The following is a 20,988-nucleotide window of genomic DNA, read 5'->3' as shown; positions in this document are numbered from 1 at the left end:
TCAGGTGGATACGATGCCCAGGATTTAATGGAATATTGCTAAATATATGATGATAGTGGATACTCTGAAATAATATCTTATCATAGAGGTCATATGGTAGTTTGCCATCATCATCTCTGTAAAATACCGGAAATAAAACATCTAAATATGAAGCAGAGGGTGTAAAACATGAGCTTCTTTATTTGGAGATAACTGGAACACGGTATATATAATCGACATATCAATGAAAAGGATTATTGTTGGATAATAGATAAATCATCACTGAGGTATCTAAATGTCATGTCTAAAGTCACATTTTGTTCAAACACTATGCTCTTGTTCATTACATCAATTTCGAAAATATGATATTTTATCATTATGGCGATGATCAACGAAGGTTAATCAGGACATCTTTACGATTCAGAGACCTCACAAACAATAAAGGTTAATCAGGACATCTTTACGATTCAGAGACCTAACAAACAATAAGATAACAATCGTACAAAGTAACATATTTCATATGTTGGCGAATTGAGAGATCCTATACTTCTGGTTATTTGCAATACAACTAAATGATTTGTATATGCTGAAAGTAATCAAGATTATGAAAATTTGAGACTGTAAATGACATAAAAAACCAATTTAATGCATGATTCTCTTCTTTAGAGTGATGAAATTACTATAGTTATATATAATTTCATTAATCATGTTTATATACGTAGTAAACTTCAGGTCATTCAGACTACATGTATATGTCATTGTTCTGAAATAAAAGTGCAATGTACATTTCACATTCATGACACATACAATGCAAATCACACCTGTATTTCAACAGCTTACTCTACATACCTTAAAATATTTGATACATGTATTTGTGAGAACCTGTATCATCTATTCCCAAATGTATGACATGTAAAACTTATATGATACCAATTTTGATGCACCAGATGCGCATTTCGACAAATAATGTCTCTTCGGTGATGCTCAACCGAAATGTTTGAAGTCCGAAATAACTATGAAGTTTTCGAGCTAAATATAGCCAAAACCAGCATGCCAAAAAAGTGGAGCCAAATTCCTCCAAGGATAAGAGTTATGAATGAGGGAGATAATCCTTAAGTTTGAAATGAATTTCTAAATTTTATAACAGCAATTGAATATGCATCCGTATTTTTAAGCTAGTAACGAAGTACTTAGCTACTGGGCTGTAGAGACCCTCGGTTACTAACAATCCACCAGCAGAGGCCTCGACCCATGTATAATTTTATCAATGTGTTTAACTTATGCTTTTCCTTCGCTCATTTTTCACGAAAATTCACCACCCTTATTATTTTCAATTGCACATGTGATTACTATACATTTATTCAAAAAACTCTCCAATAGACGAAATACCCTCATATAGCCTTAAAATATCTATTCACATAGATATGTGTATTTTTTTTGTATAGACAATATTCGCTTTAATTTATATGTCGCTTCAATATAACACATTGAATTAGCAATAAAAGGTGGTGCAGAATATTCCACATTTGTTTTATATGTGGATACTTCGTTTTTAATGTGTATCTGAAAGTATACTTTAAAGGCTAATTAACTTCAACGTTTTCATTGCCATATATATGGTAGCACCTATGGTATCACCTGAATATGGCGTTTATGTATCTCAACTGATTCTCTGCACAAGAGTGTGTTCTGCAAATTTTAATCAAGACAGGATTGAAATATATCAGTTGATGTCACAGGGGTTTCAACAGTCTCATTTAAAAGTCAGCATTTCGTAAGTTATACCATCCTTATAATGATTCTATTTGAAAATACAACCTGTCTAGGGTAGGTGTTTTCGAAAGTGGTCCATACCAATTATTTGGCCATTGTTCTTCTGAATAGAATAATGTGACGTTATGCTTGTCATTTCAACGTCATTTTACCCATGATAAATTAATGGAATCGTTTTTGTCCTCGCAGCCTTTTAAAGTTCTAAAAATCGAAACCTGTCATTAGATAAATGTAGTGTTAATACGTTTTCACAAACTAATCTTGGAATAGCAGAAAATCAGGGGAGGAAATTATTTATGAAACCTGAAATATGTGTCCAAGAATTTTTTCTACCTGTCAATATCCATCAGTAAATACACAAGATTAAATTCTTTATGTGTCCATTTAGTCCGGCTATACATGGTGTTACAGTTTCTAGCTACGTAATTTATGATACAGAAAATTGACATCAATATAAATGGCAAAATCAACTGCTCATAGTACTCACCTTTGAGAAAAGTAGAAAATAGGTCCCAATGCTTCTGGATACAGTGAGTGTTTTACACATTCCCAAACTTTGCTCCCTCATGAAGTATTGACTGCTGTGAGGGAGATACTTCAAATGTATTGCACCATGAATTATTCCAGAAGTAGCGTAAATCAAATGTGGGTTTTAAAATATTCTAAAGAACTTTTAGTTAATTTGAAATCCTCAAACTTTTGTCAAATCAACAGCATCAAAACGTATGGCTTTCCAACCCATTACATGCGTATTACATACGATAGAAAATACTAGGCATTTGAAAGGTATAGACAGCTGTTTCTTCAATAACAATGACAGGCAGAAGTGTTCATATCTCATGAAAACTCATTTGAAAAGTCACTGTGTAAGACACCATTCTGATTCTGGGTAAAAATACTCTGAGCCTGTTACTAAAAGATTGCTGGAGTTTTACGTTGACAATGCCATTGTGGTGTTTGGAAATCAAGTCTTACAACAATTGCTTGGAATTCTCATGGGCACGAATTGTACTCATTTATTAGCCGATACGCTTACGAGACAGACTTTATTGAAAAACTTTCAAAGAATAAAAATGTGTCTCTGTTGTGGTCTTCGCTCAACATGTACATGCATGAACACCGTTTTATCTGTTAACAATTTCTATTTTCATTCAAGTGTTGATTTGATAAATTCCAGTGACCTTGAAATTAAAGAAATATCGAATTATCCCATATTTTCTTCATATTTGGATAATTTATTGACCTTAGATGTTAGCAGCAAACTGACAACGCAACTTTATGACAAATGCTGTGATTTCAGTTTTTTCATCGTCAATTTACCAAATTTATGCAGTGACATTCCATTATCAACCCCATCTGGTGTCCAAAAGCCTCAATCGATTCGGTCTGCAATACCATGATTTGCGTATGATCAATTTTTAATCGAGGCAAGCTGCTGACAAACGAATTGATGTTACAAGAGTTTTTTATGTCGCCATTACTATTGTGTTTGATCATGATAACGACATGTTCACATAAACTGTTTTACTATTTAAATAGATACTTCAATGATTGTTCAGGAAAAATAATAAGTTATAGAATACCAGAGTTTGTTTTCATATGTATTTTTTAAATCTCAAAATTGTTTAATATTTTATTAGGAGGTGTATACAATATATCCAATGTGTATATTGACTTAATGATTAGTGTTGATAGTAAATAAATCATCTTTGATGTATCTGAACGCGGTGTTTAAAGTCACATTTTTTTTGCAAACAATATGGTCTTGAATTTTGTATCAATTTACACAATACATGTACTATTGTAAAGATAATCAACTAGGGTTAATGAGGATTTTTTTTATCATTCAGACTGCTGGAAAACAATAAACTAACAACGTTGCAGACTGGAATATTTGATCAACTGGGGAATTTACAGACACTGTGAGTACCTTTATATGGATTTGCTTACTTGCACTACATTTGGTTAACATGTACGTACTGCATGTCATATTTTCACTGAAACTGAACGACGTTTTAACGTCCCTTCAATTTAAGACAGGAACCTAGGTTTTATTGGATACGATATTACATATTTCATATCCCTGCAATCAACCATCATTTATTTCATCAATTTAAAAAGAGTGGATGAGGATAACTGGCAGTAATTAATCTAAAAATCCGAGTAAGAATTGAAGAAAAAATTAGAGTATGGCATAATAGGACCCTTGGGCACATCAGAGGTGGGTCATATGCCTAGGAGGAATAATATTTCAAGTTTGCTGGAAAATATAGGGCTTACAGAGGTTGTGACACGTCGACAGGGGATGCTTACTCCTCCCCGGCACCTGACCCCACCCTTAATTTGTCCAGGGGTCCGTGTCTGCCCAACTCTCCATTTTGTATTGCTCATTGCATTTATTAGATTGATTACCATTCGTTATCTTCACCGTTCATCCACATATGTTGGATAAAAAGGTAAGTTATGTATTTGAATGTCAAATTTAAAGCCACATTCTTTGCAAGCACTATGCTCTCGCCTTTTGAATCAGTTAACACTTCAGTACATTTTATTATTGTAGCGATTATCAGTTCAGGTTAATTAGGAAATCATCATGATTGAGAGACGCGAGGTACAGGCATAATAATATGACAACGTTACAAAATGAAAGTTTTGATAAGTTGGTAAATTGACAATGCCTATAAATATTGATATAAATATCAATAACTAACAGTATACAAAGTTAGTTCTATTTGAAAAGTGTCACGCCACTCTAATATATCAGTGATAAAACAGAAAAAAAGCACGATGTTCCCATAAAAGGTACAACACCAGTCAAGCCGGTCATTATATGCAATAAGTATACCAACGGACACTTGCTATGGAAATTTGACCTTATTTGGTAATTTAGTTGTCTTTAACGTATCACACCGGTAATTTTCGAATCAAAATTAACTTAGTAAATTGCAGTTTCATACAATCAAAATAATATTTGTTACATACACACTTTTCTCACCCTCCTTTTCTTTTCTTGATATGTGTACCCCCGATTACTAAATTTTGTATAATATGTAGAAATTGGAGCATTTTAACATCGACCTGTGAATACTGCAAAATCTGTATCACATTCGAATACATCAATAAATCACTCTTTGTTATTCGTCTCAGGAATAATTATAGTGTGTTTATTGGTCCATTGATGCAAATTACCGGTACAATATCTGACATATTGATAAGTCATAGTGAATGATAGCTTAGTTTAGATTTGGGAGAGGGCATATGTAGGCTATACCTGTTGCCCAATCATGTAGGGTTTCTCATTAAAATATGTTTAAATCAAATAGCTTAGTTTAGATGAAGAGGTCAATATACCGAACTGTAAACAATGAACAAGAGAACATAGTAAACAATAATCAATTCTATAAACCGCATAACATACAAAACTTACAGAACGGTAATTACAGACTTCTGGAAATACCTGAGATGGGATCCAACGTTTTAAAAAAAATAGATCTGGATTCAACAGATGCGTATTTACATCTAGCATCGTAGATGCTATCATGTTTTTGATAACATTAAGTAAAGCCGACGGACAAATACAGAACCGACCTTACATATCTTCATACACGTTTAAAATATGCATGAGAGGTGAAGATAACGAACAGTGATCAATCTCACCTATATATAAGTTATAGAAGAATTATGTTATGAATGTCTCGTCTAAGTCACCATAGGTGTTACTAATACGAGGTATAGGACATCCCTTCCGTGAATAAACTTTTAAGCAGAGTTGGCAAGTTTTCTGATTTTTATATTGATAATTATCGGCTTCTAACTTTTTTTTGTGATGGAAATGTTTCCCTATAACAGACAGCGGCGATTTTAACACTTAACACATTTCAAACGACGTACGAACATTTCAACTAACTTTTACAATATGCATATTGCACAATAACTTTCCCCATCTTGCCTTGATCGACCTTTAGATGGAATTTCCATGACCTCTATTAATATCATGTATACTCTATAAATTCTTAGTTTAAAATGTCTAGCGTAAAGCAACATAATTTGGCAAATTCGAATCGTTGTGTTCAGTTGAGACATTCTATTCTGCATGCAATTTTAATTTAGGTCCTAGAGTTGGATTTCAACAATATTATGGTAAATGCTCGTCAAGGTCACTCATGAACTCTGAATTGTTTACTTACGTAGTTCCACACTTCTGTGACGTCGTACAATTTTGCAAAGTCAATGATTTAATGAGAGGGATAACAATTTTGTTGAAATCTTTTTCAATAGTCATTGTAAAGAATATTGTTAGTCATAAATTATTTCAAAAGTCTTAGTTATATTTGAATGGTCAATGATATTTTTCAAAATATTGAATCCAATGACAATAACTCTGCTTTCATTGAATTATTTATCAAGTCCATAATGCGATAGATTTCCTTTATTTTTGACAAACATTTTACCATGGTGTTAAGGAATCATTATCTGTGTCTTTTCATGAAATTACATAAAATTTTAATCCGAGTGATTTTAAAGAGCTCAGCTGTATGGTGCCAGACTTAGTTTTTTTTTATGGGGGTATACATGATCTGGAAGCTATAGATTTGAAATTATTAAGGAAAGGTATGGAATTTTTTTTTTACAATAAATAACTAGAACATGTGTAACTTTACTAATTTATAAATAAATCATTATATGTAAACCATGCGTCCACATTTGTTTATTTTTCAACATTTTGGAGAATAACTCTAACTCAATAACTTTGCACATATTGTTTTAAAACTTTGTGAACATATTGAAAATGACATGTGTTTTAGTCATTGACATGTTTCCCGATAGATAAATACATGCAATTCAAAAAAAAATTTCGTTGTTTTTATATTAAAATAACAACAAATAACTGTTTCCAATGAATTTCATAAAAATCTTCATCGGGGTACATTACTTTAGTGATGTATGTAATGAAAATTGATATGGAAATCCTTAACTATTTTGCGTTTTGTCATTACTTTGAATGTTAATTTATTGATTCCAAGCAAAAAAAAAAGCTACCTAAACCTCAAAAATCCAGAACTAAGGACCCACCTTAACACTGACGATTTCAAACTATTCGGTTATACGGCCCATAGCAGGATATCACTATTCTGGCGGTGTAGGACACGGTCCTCATTATGTTATGTTGCCTTCTGGACAACCATTTCGTGTTCTGTCCTACATATCAATTTTATCAATGCATGTACTTACCGTATTGACGATTTTGAGCACTTGTAATTCAACGTCACTATCAGTGCCATTTCTTTTTTGGCCTACATCTTCTTTATAATGAATATTTATATTTCCTGTAACGGACAATTAGATGGATGGTTTCTGTGTCATTTCTGTACAAATATATCCCCCATACTTTAGTCTTATTTATTTAATTTAACCAACATTTGGTATTCTAAATAGTGTTACTTCTGCCTTGAATAACGGAAAAATAACTCCTGAATAATTAGTTGGTTATCATCTTAGCTACTAATCACCTATGAATATCAACTCTTTTCGATAGGTCAAATGCAATTAATTGGATCAGCTAGGATATCACATTGATCAGATGCAGATCCCATTATAGTACCGAAAGTATGTTCATTGGGTAGGATCCAACGTTTTGAATATTAGCATTGGAGATAAGAATATTTAATACTAAAAGACATGTTAACACTTCATGAAGTGAACTACTACACTGTTCAAACCGTTCCAACTCGAAAAGAACCGTTCCTACATCAAACTATTGCGTTATCACCATTCAGCGTTCCTCTTCAAGACCAAATCGTTCCGTTCTCAGAATATTTGATATACCAACTTTTCTAAAAGCAAAAGCCTGCATCGACCAAAATGCAATCAAAATAGTCTAGTGGTGAGTAAAAAAATCCGTCGTTACTAGCTTGAAAATACGGATGTATATTTAATTGCTGTTATAAAATCTAGAAATTCATTTCAAAATTAAGGATTATCTCCCTCATGCATAGCTCTTATCCTTGGACGACTTTGGCTCCACTTTTTTTGGCACGCGGCTTTTGGCTATATTTAACTCTAAAACTTAACAGTTATTTAGGACTTCAAACATTTCGGTTGAGCATCACTGGAGACATTAATTGTCGAAATGCGCATCTGGTGCATCAAAATTGGTACCGTCTAAGTTTTACATTATGACCCCTGGGTCGAGGCCTCTGCTGGTGGACTGTTAGTCCCCAAGGGTCTCTACAGCTCAGTAGCTAAGTACTTCGTTACTAGCTTGGAAATACGGATGTATATATAATTGCTGTTAAAAATTTAGAAATGCATTTCAAAATTAAGGATTATCTCCCTCATTCATAGCTCTTGTCCTTGGACGAATTTGGCTCCACTTTTTTTGGCACGCTGGTTTTGGCTATATTTAGCTCTAAAACTTCACAGTTATTTCGAACTTCAAACATTTCGGTTGAGCATCACTGAAGACACAACAATTGTCGAAATGCGCATCTGGTGCATCAAAATTTGTACCATATAAGTTTTACATTTCAAGATTAAGTCGGTAAAAATAAGTTGGTGGTTCCTTTTCAATATTGCATTATAGTTGTAAAAAAAATGTGCAGTTTGTCATTCCTGCATATTTTAATTTAGTACCTTGTTATGGGTTTGTGCAAAATTACTAATCAAATTGATCATCAGCAAAATGTGTTTGTCTATTGAATAATTTGGAACATTTATATACCATGACAAGGTTCAGGGAGGATTATTGCTACATAGACGGAAAACCTGAAATTATCCCGTTTGTCATTAAATTTGTCTAATACATCCTATAAGGAAAATAAAACTAAGAGTTGGGGAAGCAGGGATCCCTGGATATACCAGATTTGGGAACAAATGCTTAAGAGGAGTAAGCATTAAAACGGAGGACCCGGGTCACTGTACGCTTAATACAGCAATTCTCTAATTAAAACAACATTTTGTGAATTGTAGGTCCACATATTAAAAAATATCGTGTCCCTTTATTCTTTCCTCTTTATTGCTGCACCCTGTTGATAACAAGGGTTACTTCCTGAGGTGCACTCTGATGCAGTTTACACCCACCCACCCCCCTTGCCTTGAGTGATCCTTACAAGGATTTTGTTGGTATCATGCATAACTCTATGAAGTCTTAGTTCAAAATCCCTATTGCAAATTAGCATAATTTGGCAAATTCGAATTTTTGGGTTGACTGAATCATTTCGAATTTTCGTGCTTAGAAATTTTATTTTGTGTGCATTTTTTAAATCCCAGAGATCAATGTAGACAATGTTGGTAAATCCTCCTCTAGATCATTCATGATCTTTATAGTTCCCCCAAACACTGCAGACTTCAAACTATTCATCTTTGCGTAATATATCTGGTACGACTCACGAAGTTCCCCCCGTAGCATGATTTCACAGCTGACGGTTTAGGACATGATCATCATTATGTTATGTTGGCTTCTGGACAAACATTATGTGTTCTGAAATACATATCAATTCTATCACTAGATGTACTTACCGTATTTATGATTTTTAGCACTTGCAATTCAATGTCACAATAACCATTCCCTATGTCTAAGCATTTTCTATTTTTCACATCCCCTGTCAATAAACATGATCTATATTATATTTGCATAGACTAATGAAGTAATCGTTGTTACTTACCTCATCGATAATTAAAGTGTAGGTATTGTCATATACGTCACTGATAAAAAAGTACAATATCTCACATCCCGATAAGTCATAGTGTGCAATAGCTGAGTTTAGATGATGAGGTCAAGATGTCAAACTGTGATCAATGAACAAGTGAACATAATCAACTGTAATCAATTTAAAAAAAACCATGAATTACAAACTTTAAAAAAGGTTATCCAGGGACCTCTGGAAATACCACAGATCAAATCCAGCGTTTGAAACATTATTTTTGGAGTAAAAAGATGCAGATTTACATTTAGCAACGTAGATAAAACAATATTCTCAACAGCATTGGGTAAACCTGAAAAACGAATAGAGAACTGACCCTACGTATCTTGATACGCATTTAGATTATGTATCTACCTATGGGTACAGGCAAAATGCGTCTTGTCAACATACTTGCTAATTGTAAGAATAGGTGATAAGTCACATTTCCTATAACCACAAAATACATTGATGAAAATATCATCAAAATCGTTTAACATTGAGTAAACACTTCTATTATAGTTTGAGATACACATAGGTCAGTAGTTTATTATTTGACTTTGGGTCACGTGTTTTAACGATTTGCATAAAAAGTATTACAAACCGTACATCTATTTTGATTTAGAATTATAGTTTGGAAACTTGTTTTTGAGTCAGTGAGAAATTACTTACCAAATTAATCAAAAGCAGAATATGAGTCTGTGTATTGAATTTGTTGGGAGGCATGAATAGGATAATCAGATGATATTGAAAGATTGTCACATTTACATTACTGAATGAGGCTGACCGTGGAAAACCTGGGATTATCCCATCCCCCCCCCAAAAAAAAATGTTTTCGTATACACTTATCATTTCCGTTCTGCAACGAAAGAAACCTAAATGTAAAAAAAGGGAAATTATGTGGCTGTCTTATTAACTGGATCATTTCGAATCGACATATGGTTATATTATTATTAGAAAAGAAATAAATAGTAGTTGATTGATCTAATTTTAGTGTTTAAAACCGTATTCAGTGCACGTACCATTTCCTCGCCCAACGAATCCGTTTCCAGAATAATGTGTTTCAGCATTTACTGTTCACCGATTAAGACTAATCATATTTTTTCTACGATTCTGAGTTAAATACAAACGTTATCAAATGTAGTCCTGTGATGCTATCTAAATGTTTACAATATGTATGTATACTAAATGAATCATGTTAATGAGAGTAATTATAGGAAAAGTGAACACATTTGAAAACGTTATTGATAGTTGTACCTTACCATAGAAATAATACAAAACCTATTGCTGATCATGATATTCTTATTAATACAAGGTGAAGATAACGAACGGTGATAAATCTCATAACTCCTATAAGCAATACAAAATATATAGTTGGGCAAAAACGGACCCCTGGACAAACCAGAGGTGGGATCAGACAACACGGAGCCCTGGACACACCAGAGATGGAATCATGTGCCTAGGAGGAGTAAGCATTCCCTGTTGATGATTTCCTTTGAATTACAACCGTCGATTATCCTATATATCATAATATTGTATATGTGCTTTTGTTTGTCTCAATGATAGTATATCTGATATCACGGTAAATCATATTGTGTGATTCATTATTCAAAATAAAAAGTGAAGATTCCTAACGGTGATCAATTGACAAGTGAAGATAATGAACAAAGATCAATTTCATTTCCATCAAACATAAAGTTTATAGAGGGTAAACACGGAGCTTTGGAACTGTCATATATATGATCCAAACGCTCCTAATATTACCACTTGAAATAAAGGTTACTGAAGATAGGAAAAACACTCATTAGATTTCATATTTAGAAAGGCAAATAAAATTCACTTCTTGTCGAAGATCAGCAAAGCTGTAAAACAACAATGCTATGAATGAAAAGGCAAAGATAACGAGCAGTGGTCAATCTCATAACTCTTATACCTAGTCTCAGTAATATTAAGTTTTATAAATGCGGAATTGTGAGGTACACCTTTGACGAATTACATGTGTAGGTCAAACTGATGTGTTTCCTGATTTATATGTTTTACATTGTTCGTTTCTGATGTTATTTTGGTGATTAAATTGTAAGTACCGAGTTTGAATCATAAACTACTATAGTCATTTTTCAAAGCCGACTGCGTGTTGATGAACTAAAACTTTGAGACATTCATTTTGCCCAAATAACTATCTATTCTGAGATTAGTTGATAGATCACATTTCCTAAAAGCACAAAAGGCTCTGATTAAAATACTATCAAAATAGCAATCATTTCATAGTTTGAAATAAATTCGGTGAATGTAAGTTGATATTGGGATATATTTTGAAGAAATTTCTACATATGAAACATTACCGACCGTATATTCTTTTCATGTAAGGATTTAGTTTGGAAACGTGTTTTCGTCTGTGCAAAATTACAACAAAAAATAATCAAAAGCAAAATTTACAGTTTAACATTGAATCAGTTGGGAGGCACATATATAGGAAGCTGGGGATAGAGAACCTAAAATCTGATATGCCAAAAAGTTAAACTGTTCGTTTACCATTAACGGAAACCGTTCTGTAATGAAAACGATATAAACCTAAAACAAATGTGGAAGATTATGTGGTGTTCCTAATTCGAGTTCATTAGAAAATTTCTAATCAACAAATGATAGAGAATTATTGTTAGAACAAAGATAAATCGTGGTTAAGGGAATCTAATTCTCGTGTTTGATATTGGGGTGATATGAGACTTTTATGATTTCGAACGCGAGATCTAATATTGGGTGGACACAAATTAACTTTATTTGACCTCAATGGGCTGTAGTTAACAAACTACATTAATATGGATTATATAAACTAACCTGCAAAGACAACTGAGGCAAATTCTGAGAAAAGTTAGCATTGTGAGACGAGATTGAATTTCGTTAGACGACATTGAATTCTGTCATTTATGGTAGGCATCCTTGAGAAAAACAGAGATATACAAAATATTCTCATCCTTTGGTTAAAGTATTATATTTATACAGCAAACTGTACAGAGAAAAATTTGAGTGTGCATTTTGCAAAATCATTTTTAAAGTTATTGTATGAAACACAAAAATTCAATTCTTATAAAAATGGTGATACTGATGATTTTGATGCCCTTTGGAACAAATCGAACCCATTAATAAAAGAATTGGCTTTATGAACATGATCTGACCTAGGGTGTGTTAAATTTACCTAGAGAAGCCATTGTGCTAAAATAAACTTAATATACAGCACAACCAGCCGCAAGACATCTGACCTACTACCCGAATTGAATAGTGACCTTAACCTAATATTTGAATAGACCAGTAGGTGTGTCGAAGCTTAACTGGCTGCCCTGTAATCCCTCATAGGCTGCTTAGCAGCTGCAATGACAAGAGTGATACAAGTTTAATATTTATTAATTGGATCAGAAACAGGATGCAAATTTACATATATGGTGGAAAGGGTCGCATGCAAACTTTTTGTGGGGAACTGGGGAGGCGGCCAGTGTGCCAGTTTGACTACCAAAGTAGGGGCAACAAAGGGGGCCCTATGTGGACATAGGTGCCCGAACCTGAACGAGTCCCCACGTTCTAAGGGAGGTAGAGATCTCTGCGCATCTCACCGGTCTCCTGCGTGCTACCTGGTTTAATTAGCAAGTGCGGAGTAAGCTTGTAGACCCTCCTACAGTTGTCACAACATGCACCAGCCTGTAGCATCCCCTCCCTTAGTAGGAGGTGGATGTGGCCCCAGCTATGAACTAGCTGAGAGCCCCACGAATTAAACTTTAGCAACTTATGCAAGAAATTAGTATTTTCTATGAATATCCACTGACCCTTGACCTAGTTTAATGGTCGTCTGGAGGGTACACGTGAAATACCTGCCCCCTGCTTTAGTAGTAGATGGAAGGAGAGCCGGTTTTGGCGCAGAATTAGTGATCAACTACCCCAACGCACTCCCCAGTCCGCCACAGACATTGGGACAATGTCCCCCACAAAAATTTATATTTGTATGTTTGTTTCCGTTTTTCTTCATGCATACTTGAAATTGGAGGCACTTAAACAGTGGGATGGGCGACGTGCACCCTCGTCATCGCCCAGGGCCCACAGGCGCTAGGGGAGAACATTTATCTCTACGCTCCCCTCTCCGAACCCCCTGTGCACTCTCAAGCAATGGTTACTAAGACCAAGTTATCACCAAATTGACACATTTCGGTAATCGCTCTCAACTTGAAGATTACCTGCATTTCCTGTAATTTTCGTGGGAATATTTAAGACTTTCAGGATTTCCGACCAGTAAGATTAAATTGTGAAGTTGATCATTGCAAAAAGTGTAACCTCGAAGGTAATAAATTAACAAGGTCATCCGAATTCTGCGGGGTGGGCGACGTGCACTCTCGTCCGTCACCCAGCCCCCCTGGAGGCACTATGGGAGAGCGTTTATCTCTATGCTACCCCCTTCGAACCCCCTTGCGTACTCTCAAGCAAGCATGGTGACTTAACCTAGAGGTCACTGGTATCACCGAATTGACAAATTTTGATAGTGATTATGAAAGTTGTAAATTATAAATTTCCTGGATTTTTCAAGGGAATAGCTAAGACTTCAGGATTCCTGACCAAAATTAGACTGAATTCTGAAATGACCATTTCAAAATGTGTAATCTCAAAGGTGACGTAAGATTAACAACAAAGTGGTTGCAGTTCAGGCGGACTATAAGACTTGTCAGCTCTGAATAACTCCTATGATGGAAAGCAAAAATTTGGACAAAATTTCCAAACACCAATTTAACAAACCATCTCCCGGTCCTACTAAAGGAATAGTACGCCCCATAACTGAAACTGGTATACCGCTAAAGGATTACGATTGATTGTGAAGAGTTTCAGCAGAAAATTCGAGAATAATTTTGAAGTCTGAATTCCGTCAAAAAAGATCAAACTACAAGTCCCAAATGCTTCCGTAAAAACTAAGGTAATGATAGCAGAATTGCACATTGCTAAATACCATTTTCGACGATTCCTAAGATAAAACAATAAACTGTAATGGGCAAACTTTTTCGACTGGAAATTCCTCATAAATTAGAAAACTAATCCAAACGTTCCAGAGCCAGTGAGAATTAACCCAAACTCAGCTAAGAATTACAATTAAGACCGATTACTCGAGCCTAAATACGAAAATGACCCAGCCCATTAACATCCCTAAGCCTCTACCCTCAAAGCCACGCCTCCTCGGGAAAAGTTGGATAACAAAACATAACACTTCCTGACGTGGTTTCTCGACTGCTGGAACCATACAAACTCCAATAAATGCCTATTGAATGAATTATGGAAAGACAAATTCAAGGCCGAATACATCTGAGACAAAACCAGTCAATTATTTACATGAAAATGGAATGGAGTGTGATTGACTTAAAGTTAACCAAACAATAACTTTTGGTTAGGCTTGACATTGAGAATAAACAACAACGAACCGATGACAATCTGCAAGTCCGAACTTAAATTGAGATTGTGGACAATTATCGGAAACAAAAACTGCAATTAAATGCAACTAATGATATGGAACTAGGGTCTCTGTGCTTTGGAAATTGCTAAATATCCAAAGAACGACAAGGTGAGAATATACTGCGACTCGTACGTTGTGATGCTGGTTCTAGCACGAACCTGAAACGTGTGTACGAAATAGCATATAGCACTCCACGTCACGTACGTTGTCGGAATCATCTGTAAACTACATAAACTAAAAAGAGGCAAATTGCTGAAATAGCAAGAATACCACGTAATTGCATAGGGATGTTAATAATAGATAAGTACTATGAAGTTAATAACTGCGTAAATTGACCGATGAGGTCCTTGGTACCTAAAATTATGATTGTGCGTAGTAAAAACCCGTGAACCCCAGTGGCCGTGAATAGCAATGCCTACCCTGAAACTTGGGCCCAATAATGGCCACATTGCAATTGAACCTCGTGGTAGGTTGAGGTCCGAGCCCCTGGTCTATGCAGTGCCGACATGGCAAAATCAGGTATACCTGAACGTTATCCAGGTTCATCTGTGTATGACATGTAATTGAATAAAACAAGTAACGCGACATAATGAACTGATTACAGAATGGGACGAATTAAGAGTAAGCAAGCCTTGGAATTTGTAGCATGATGTGACTATCTGGTGCCCTTTGCTTGACCGACTCGCTAGCCATGCCTATGAAAAGTCATGAAACCTACGTTAACCAAGTACCTTGAATCATGAATGGCATTTTGGCCAAATAGATACAATCAAAATTGTGCCATAGGTTTGCCATTGGGATACATAATGATAGAGCACCGGCAATGCTAGGTATATTAGGTGGTGTAGAACATGACCAGGATATGAATTTACATATGGCGGCTGCATACAGAAATTAAGTCTGAGTATGGTATCGCCCTATGGGCTATGTTGTGCGAGTGCTTTACGACAGCCGGTAGAATTTGAGCTAAGTGAATATTAAGGAATATAAAAAAAATGTAGCGACTCACCATGTTGACCTTGAGAAGGGATGGTAGCCTTCGTCAGAGATTAGACGACTATCGCCGGCTGAATAGGTACCTCCTGTCTTCAGGGGAGGGGGAGGACCAGCGTTGTCGTGCTTCACTGCCTGGCTGGTATGCCGTCCTGGTCTCGAGCTCCAGTCCCGTGGAGATCCCGGTTAGAAAGGTCCGTGTGTGGTGGCACGATAAAAATCGCTTCCCACAAAGCGGCCGAGTACAGGCCAAAATTTGGAAACCCATCGCCGACACTGGTGACGATTCTATTCAGGTTGACCTTGAGAAAGGCTAGTAGCGTTCGCCCGGGATTAAACCTCCATCACCGGGTGAATGGGTACCTCATGCATTTAAAAGAGGGGGTGGCCATAACGTTGCCGTGCTTCACTGCCTTGCCCTCATAGTCTCGGACTAAAGTCCCGTGGGGATCCAGGATAGAAAGGTCCACAGCACCCATCGCAGTTGTAACATGTCGTCAAATTAAACCGCGGGTCCGAGTCACAGGTGGCACGATAAAAATCGCTGAGGCTGAGGCTCCCCGCTAAGTGGCCGAGAAAACGCCCAACTCAGGCCAAAGTTTAACAACCCATCGCCGACAGTGGTCACGATTCCATTGTTGGAAGAGATGTTTTATTGTATTGCTTATAGGAATTAGATAGGTCACAGTTTGTTATCTTCACCATGGACAAAACAAATCAAAATCCAATCGATCGGTATTGCTTCTATCTGTCCCTTTTTTTTTTGGCTTCATCCTGTTGCTGCACTGATAAAGGATTGTTTGGCTGTGTATACGATTGCACGATGTTAATAAATTAGCTCGATGGCAATGGATTGTCATTAAGCAAATCATTTTTTCCAATGTGTTTCCAATGTGTTGAATCTAAGGTTTGAGCAGAATGAAAAGTTAACTCGTTCCCCGTTAGGCGGAATTGTAAGAGGCAAGATAGTTCGAACCAGGTTTATTTCGTAAACGGTACGAACTGTATTAGCCAATCTTAATTAATTGTGGACTATTTGATATGTATCAAATAATCTTGACTATTTTCATAGCTCTTTCTCTTTCCCTTCTTTTTTTCTTTCTTTCTCTCTCTAAAAGAAATAAACACTTCTGTAACTCTATATTACATGCATATATTATGAAGATACACCATGAATTATTTACACAATGTTGAAAAATAATTACAAAACTATAAAAAAAAAATTATTATAACGAAAATTACAAAACTATATTTTTACAAATGATACATTCAAGTATGACAGGTAAAGATAACGAACAGTGATCAATCTTATAACTTTTATCAGGAATACAAAATGAATAGTTGGAAAAATACGGACCACTCGATACACCAGAGGTGCGATCCTTGTCTAGGAGGAATAAGCATTCTCTGTCGACTGATTACACCCTCTATGAGACCCATTTCTCGATCAGGTTTTAAATTTAAAAAAAAATTAAATAAGTGTGCCAAGAACGGTGTAACAATTGGTATGAAAGACGTCAGAGAACATGTCATCCATTGCTAGGTTGTATTGTAAACTAGATCATTATAACGACCATATACATTTCGAAATGCTGACATTAAACAGGAAATTATGTATTGACATTCCTTCAGTGGAGGAATGACAAACATACTTTCTTTAGACAAATGCCATTTTCTTATGACAATTCATTTTTGTCACATTTACTTGAAAGGCAATCAACGATTGGTAGACTCTTTCATTTAGCCCTTTCTTTGTTAAAGATTAATCAGGCTTGGATACTATGATAGTAAGTAAATATTTGTTGATTATACACGCAATCATTACACTATTAAACATGACTCAATTTTGTGTATACACAAATGGATTTTGAGTACAAAGCCTCATTTGACGTCTACAGAGTGTGAACGCATTCAATGTTTACCCATAAAACTGACATTTAATGTATAATTAGCAAATTAGATAACAAAGGTCTATTTTGTATTACATAATAAGTTCATGTTTGCATACCTAATGGACACAATTGAATTCTGTTAGGACAAAAATCTTTTTTTTTTATTGGCAAATGAAAGGTAATTTCATATAACAAAGTTTTCTTTTGCCATTAGAAAATATGTTTGCATAAAATAAGTATATATAGCATATTTTGGTATCACATCAATTTATTCTTTGCTGACAGAATTCGGTTTACAAAAAGAACAAGACCAAATTGGTGCCCCGTATTTAAAGTATTCAAAGCCATGTGTAGTGCAAATACCACGTTTTCGTATATTGAATCAGTTTACAGAATAGTTTGTTTAAGCATTGTAGCGTTCATCAAACAGAGTTGAAAAGGATATTTTTACGATTCAGAGGTCCGGGTTTCAATGGAACACCAAGGTTATCGAACAGAATATGTGATGCACTGATGAATCTAGATACATTTTAAGTATATCTATATAGATACAAGTTATCTGTATAACAGATGAATCATGTTAATGTAAATGAGAGTGATTGTGAACAAAGGATTTTAATGTGCTACAAATTCTGATTCAGATCCTCCTACACGTATGAATCAATATTCATTTCAGGAATCTTTATAGTGCATGTATTGTCGTATATGTCAGTGATGGTATATCGAATATCTAGACTATACGTGTTTCTATAGAGACATCAATTATTCGTACAACATATACACCATAACAATGAGAGTAATTTCAAGAAAAGAATATATTAGAAAACGCATGACAATGATACAAAATCCTCGGTATTCTGTAAAGATAAAGATCCGAATGTTAAAAAAATGGGGAAAGGACTATGGTGTTCTTATTTCAAGTTGACTGGATAATTTCTAATCAACATGAACGAAAATTATAATGGCTAAAAATAGATATTCATATTGAATCAGTTAACAAAATAAAGTATTCCATCATTGAAGCGTTGATCAATCAAGGCTAAAGTGGATTTTTTACGATTCTAAATAAAAATAGAATAACAACATTACCGACTGGAATTTGTGATGCATCGACAAATCTCAAGACATTCTAAGTAGATTGATACCTATACCGATTATTTGTATGACAAGTGAATATTTTCAATCAGAGGAATTAATCAAAACTTGTTTGGATTTGATGATATTCTCGATTCGTTTACGTCATCATGTCAATGATTCAAAATGTCTTTCAGATCATCATACACCACAACATCAGTCACTTGAAATACAATCATTGACCATCTCATGAATCATTATAGTGCATGTACTATCGTATGCGTTATTGATACCGGACTACGTTATGATGTGTGATACTTTAGTTTAGATGAGACATCAATTCTCCATTCGATAATCGTACTTATACTCTAACTACTCTTTCAACAGATGAAATTCTTCAATGCCATGTTTTTCTTTTAGACACATTTAGTATCCCAGTGAATGGGATATATGTATACGAATTACAATATGTATACTGGATTCCTAAACTTGACAAAACCCTTACAAACATATATGCATTGCTGGACCCAGTAAATGTTCTATCAAGTGCATTTCTTTGATCCTCACGAAAACATGGCAGCTTCGAAGAAGAAACTTCAAGCATACTCCCTGTAGGATTTATGAGACTGATTGTTACCTTTCATACTTTGCTACAACATATGCCAGGAAATCATTCGTCGATTCTTAAACAACTTTTAAAACTTTTAGGAAATTTTAAATCACAAAACGTTTCCCAGATCAACAACATCGACACGTATATATGTCAACACGTTATACAACTATTCCTCACGATAAATGAAAGACTAGACATTTTGACGTCATAAACAGTTGCTTCTTCAATATAAAAGGAAAAGGAAATATTCGTATCTAGTGTTCAGTCCTCCAAACATCATTTCGCTAAACACCATTTTGATTCCATACACAATAACTTTAAAGTTAAAATTTAAACAAAAATGCTCGAGTTCCTCTATGACAACGTCTTGGTGATCAGATCTTTGGACAGTATGTTGGAATTCCCATTGGCATGGACTGTGCACCTTTGTTAGCTGACCTATTTTTATATTCTTTGTCATAAAATAGAGCTGTTATTTTGCCGTTAATATCCATTTGAAATCATGTACCTAATCAAAAGTAGATGTGGTGAACTACGTGCTGTTTTTTTTTTTCTATCTCTAGTTCACAGGGATATATGGGATCGCCATATAAATGAAAATGATTATTGTTAATAGACAACACATTGTCAATTTTTCTAAATGTCAAGTTAAAATTAACAGGATAATTTTTTTCTTCTCATATAGAAGTTTTTGAACAAACTCATCTTCATCAGAAAATAAAAGCAGGTCAGCTAAAAGAAAATAATCGTTCCGCTCCCACAACAAAATGTTCCATTTACATCATTCAGCATATCGTTCCAAGATTAATGTGCTCTGTTTTTAGGCCAAATAATTCCTATTTATATCTAATCCGTCCGTTCGCTCCAACGATTTGTTCCTGAATGGTCATTTGGAATTTGCGCGTCAGTCAGTCATTGCGGGTTAACATAATGTTTGGTCAAAATAGAAGACTAAACTAATTCCTCTTCATTTTACTCAATATTTTGAAATTTGCACAAGGCTGGACTTTTCGTAGTTTAAATTGATAAAAGTTTACAGATGAAGTACAAATTGACCACCACACATTAGAAAATAATTTTATTTTGGGATTAAAGGTAAATCAACCTTTACCAACGATTTTGAATTGAAATCAGCATACTTGAGTTGATCAATTTGCGGATTTTGAAGCAAAATGTTGAATTATAAGATCTATTTAAGTAGTTCTTGTTCTAGACTAGTATGACTTTGGTATGTTTAAGTGAAAGTGTTGGGAAATTAAAATGGAAATAATCACTTGTGTGTTAATATTTAAGTGGTTTTTGTCGTCTTCAAACTTTAAAATAGGCATGAAATGATCGAAACACTAGGAGTCGCAAAAATAACTGTGCATTTACTAGTCTACGGGGAAAATGACTAGGATCCCACCCTATAGGTCTCCGTCTCGGGTGACATTGGCTTCCTTGATAACCCTCTCTAAATTTTGACAGGTGTGTTTGAAGTCTTTTCATGTGTTTGTACTGAATTGG

The 20,988-nt window shown here is 34.9% G+C and overlaps 1 protein-coding gene across 21 annotated transcripts in view; it reads left to right on the top strand.

The window, feature by feature from the left end:
• Positions 1–20,988, top strand: part of LOC125666012 (leucine-rich repeat-containing protein 15-like) — a 304,143-nt gene that overhangs the window by 125,658 nt on the left and 157,497 nt on the right. For all 21 annotated transcript variants that reach the window (XM_056151253.1, XM_056151256.1, XM_056151251.1 and 18 more), the window contains exon 5: positions 3,603–3,674. In XM_056151253.1, coding sequence (XP_056007228.1) covers positions 3,603–3,674 — 72 coding nt within the window. The remainder of the gene's footprint in view (positions 1–3,602; positions 3,675–20,988) is intronic.

This window comes from Ostrea edulis, chromosome 10 (assembly GCF_947568905.1).
Source record: "Ostrea edulis chromosome 10, xbOstEdul1.1, whole genome shotgun sequence".
Lineage (NCBI taxonomy): Eukaryota > Metazoa > Mollusca > Bivalvia > Ostreida > Ostreidae > Ostrea > Ostrea edulis.
The sequence above is the reverse complement of the archived record's forward strand: the minus strand, read 5'-3'. Positions and strand labels throughout refer to the sequence as shown.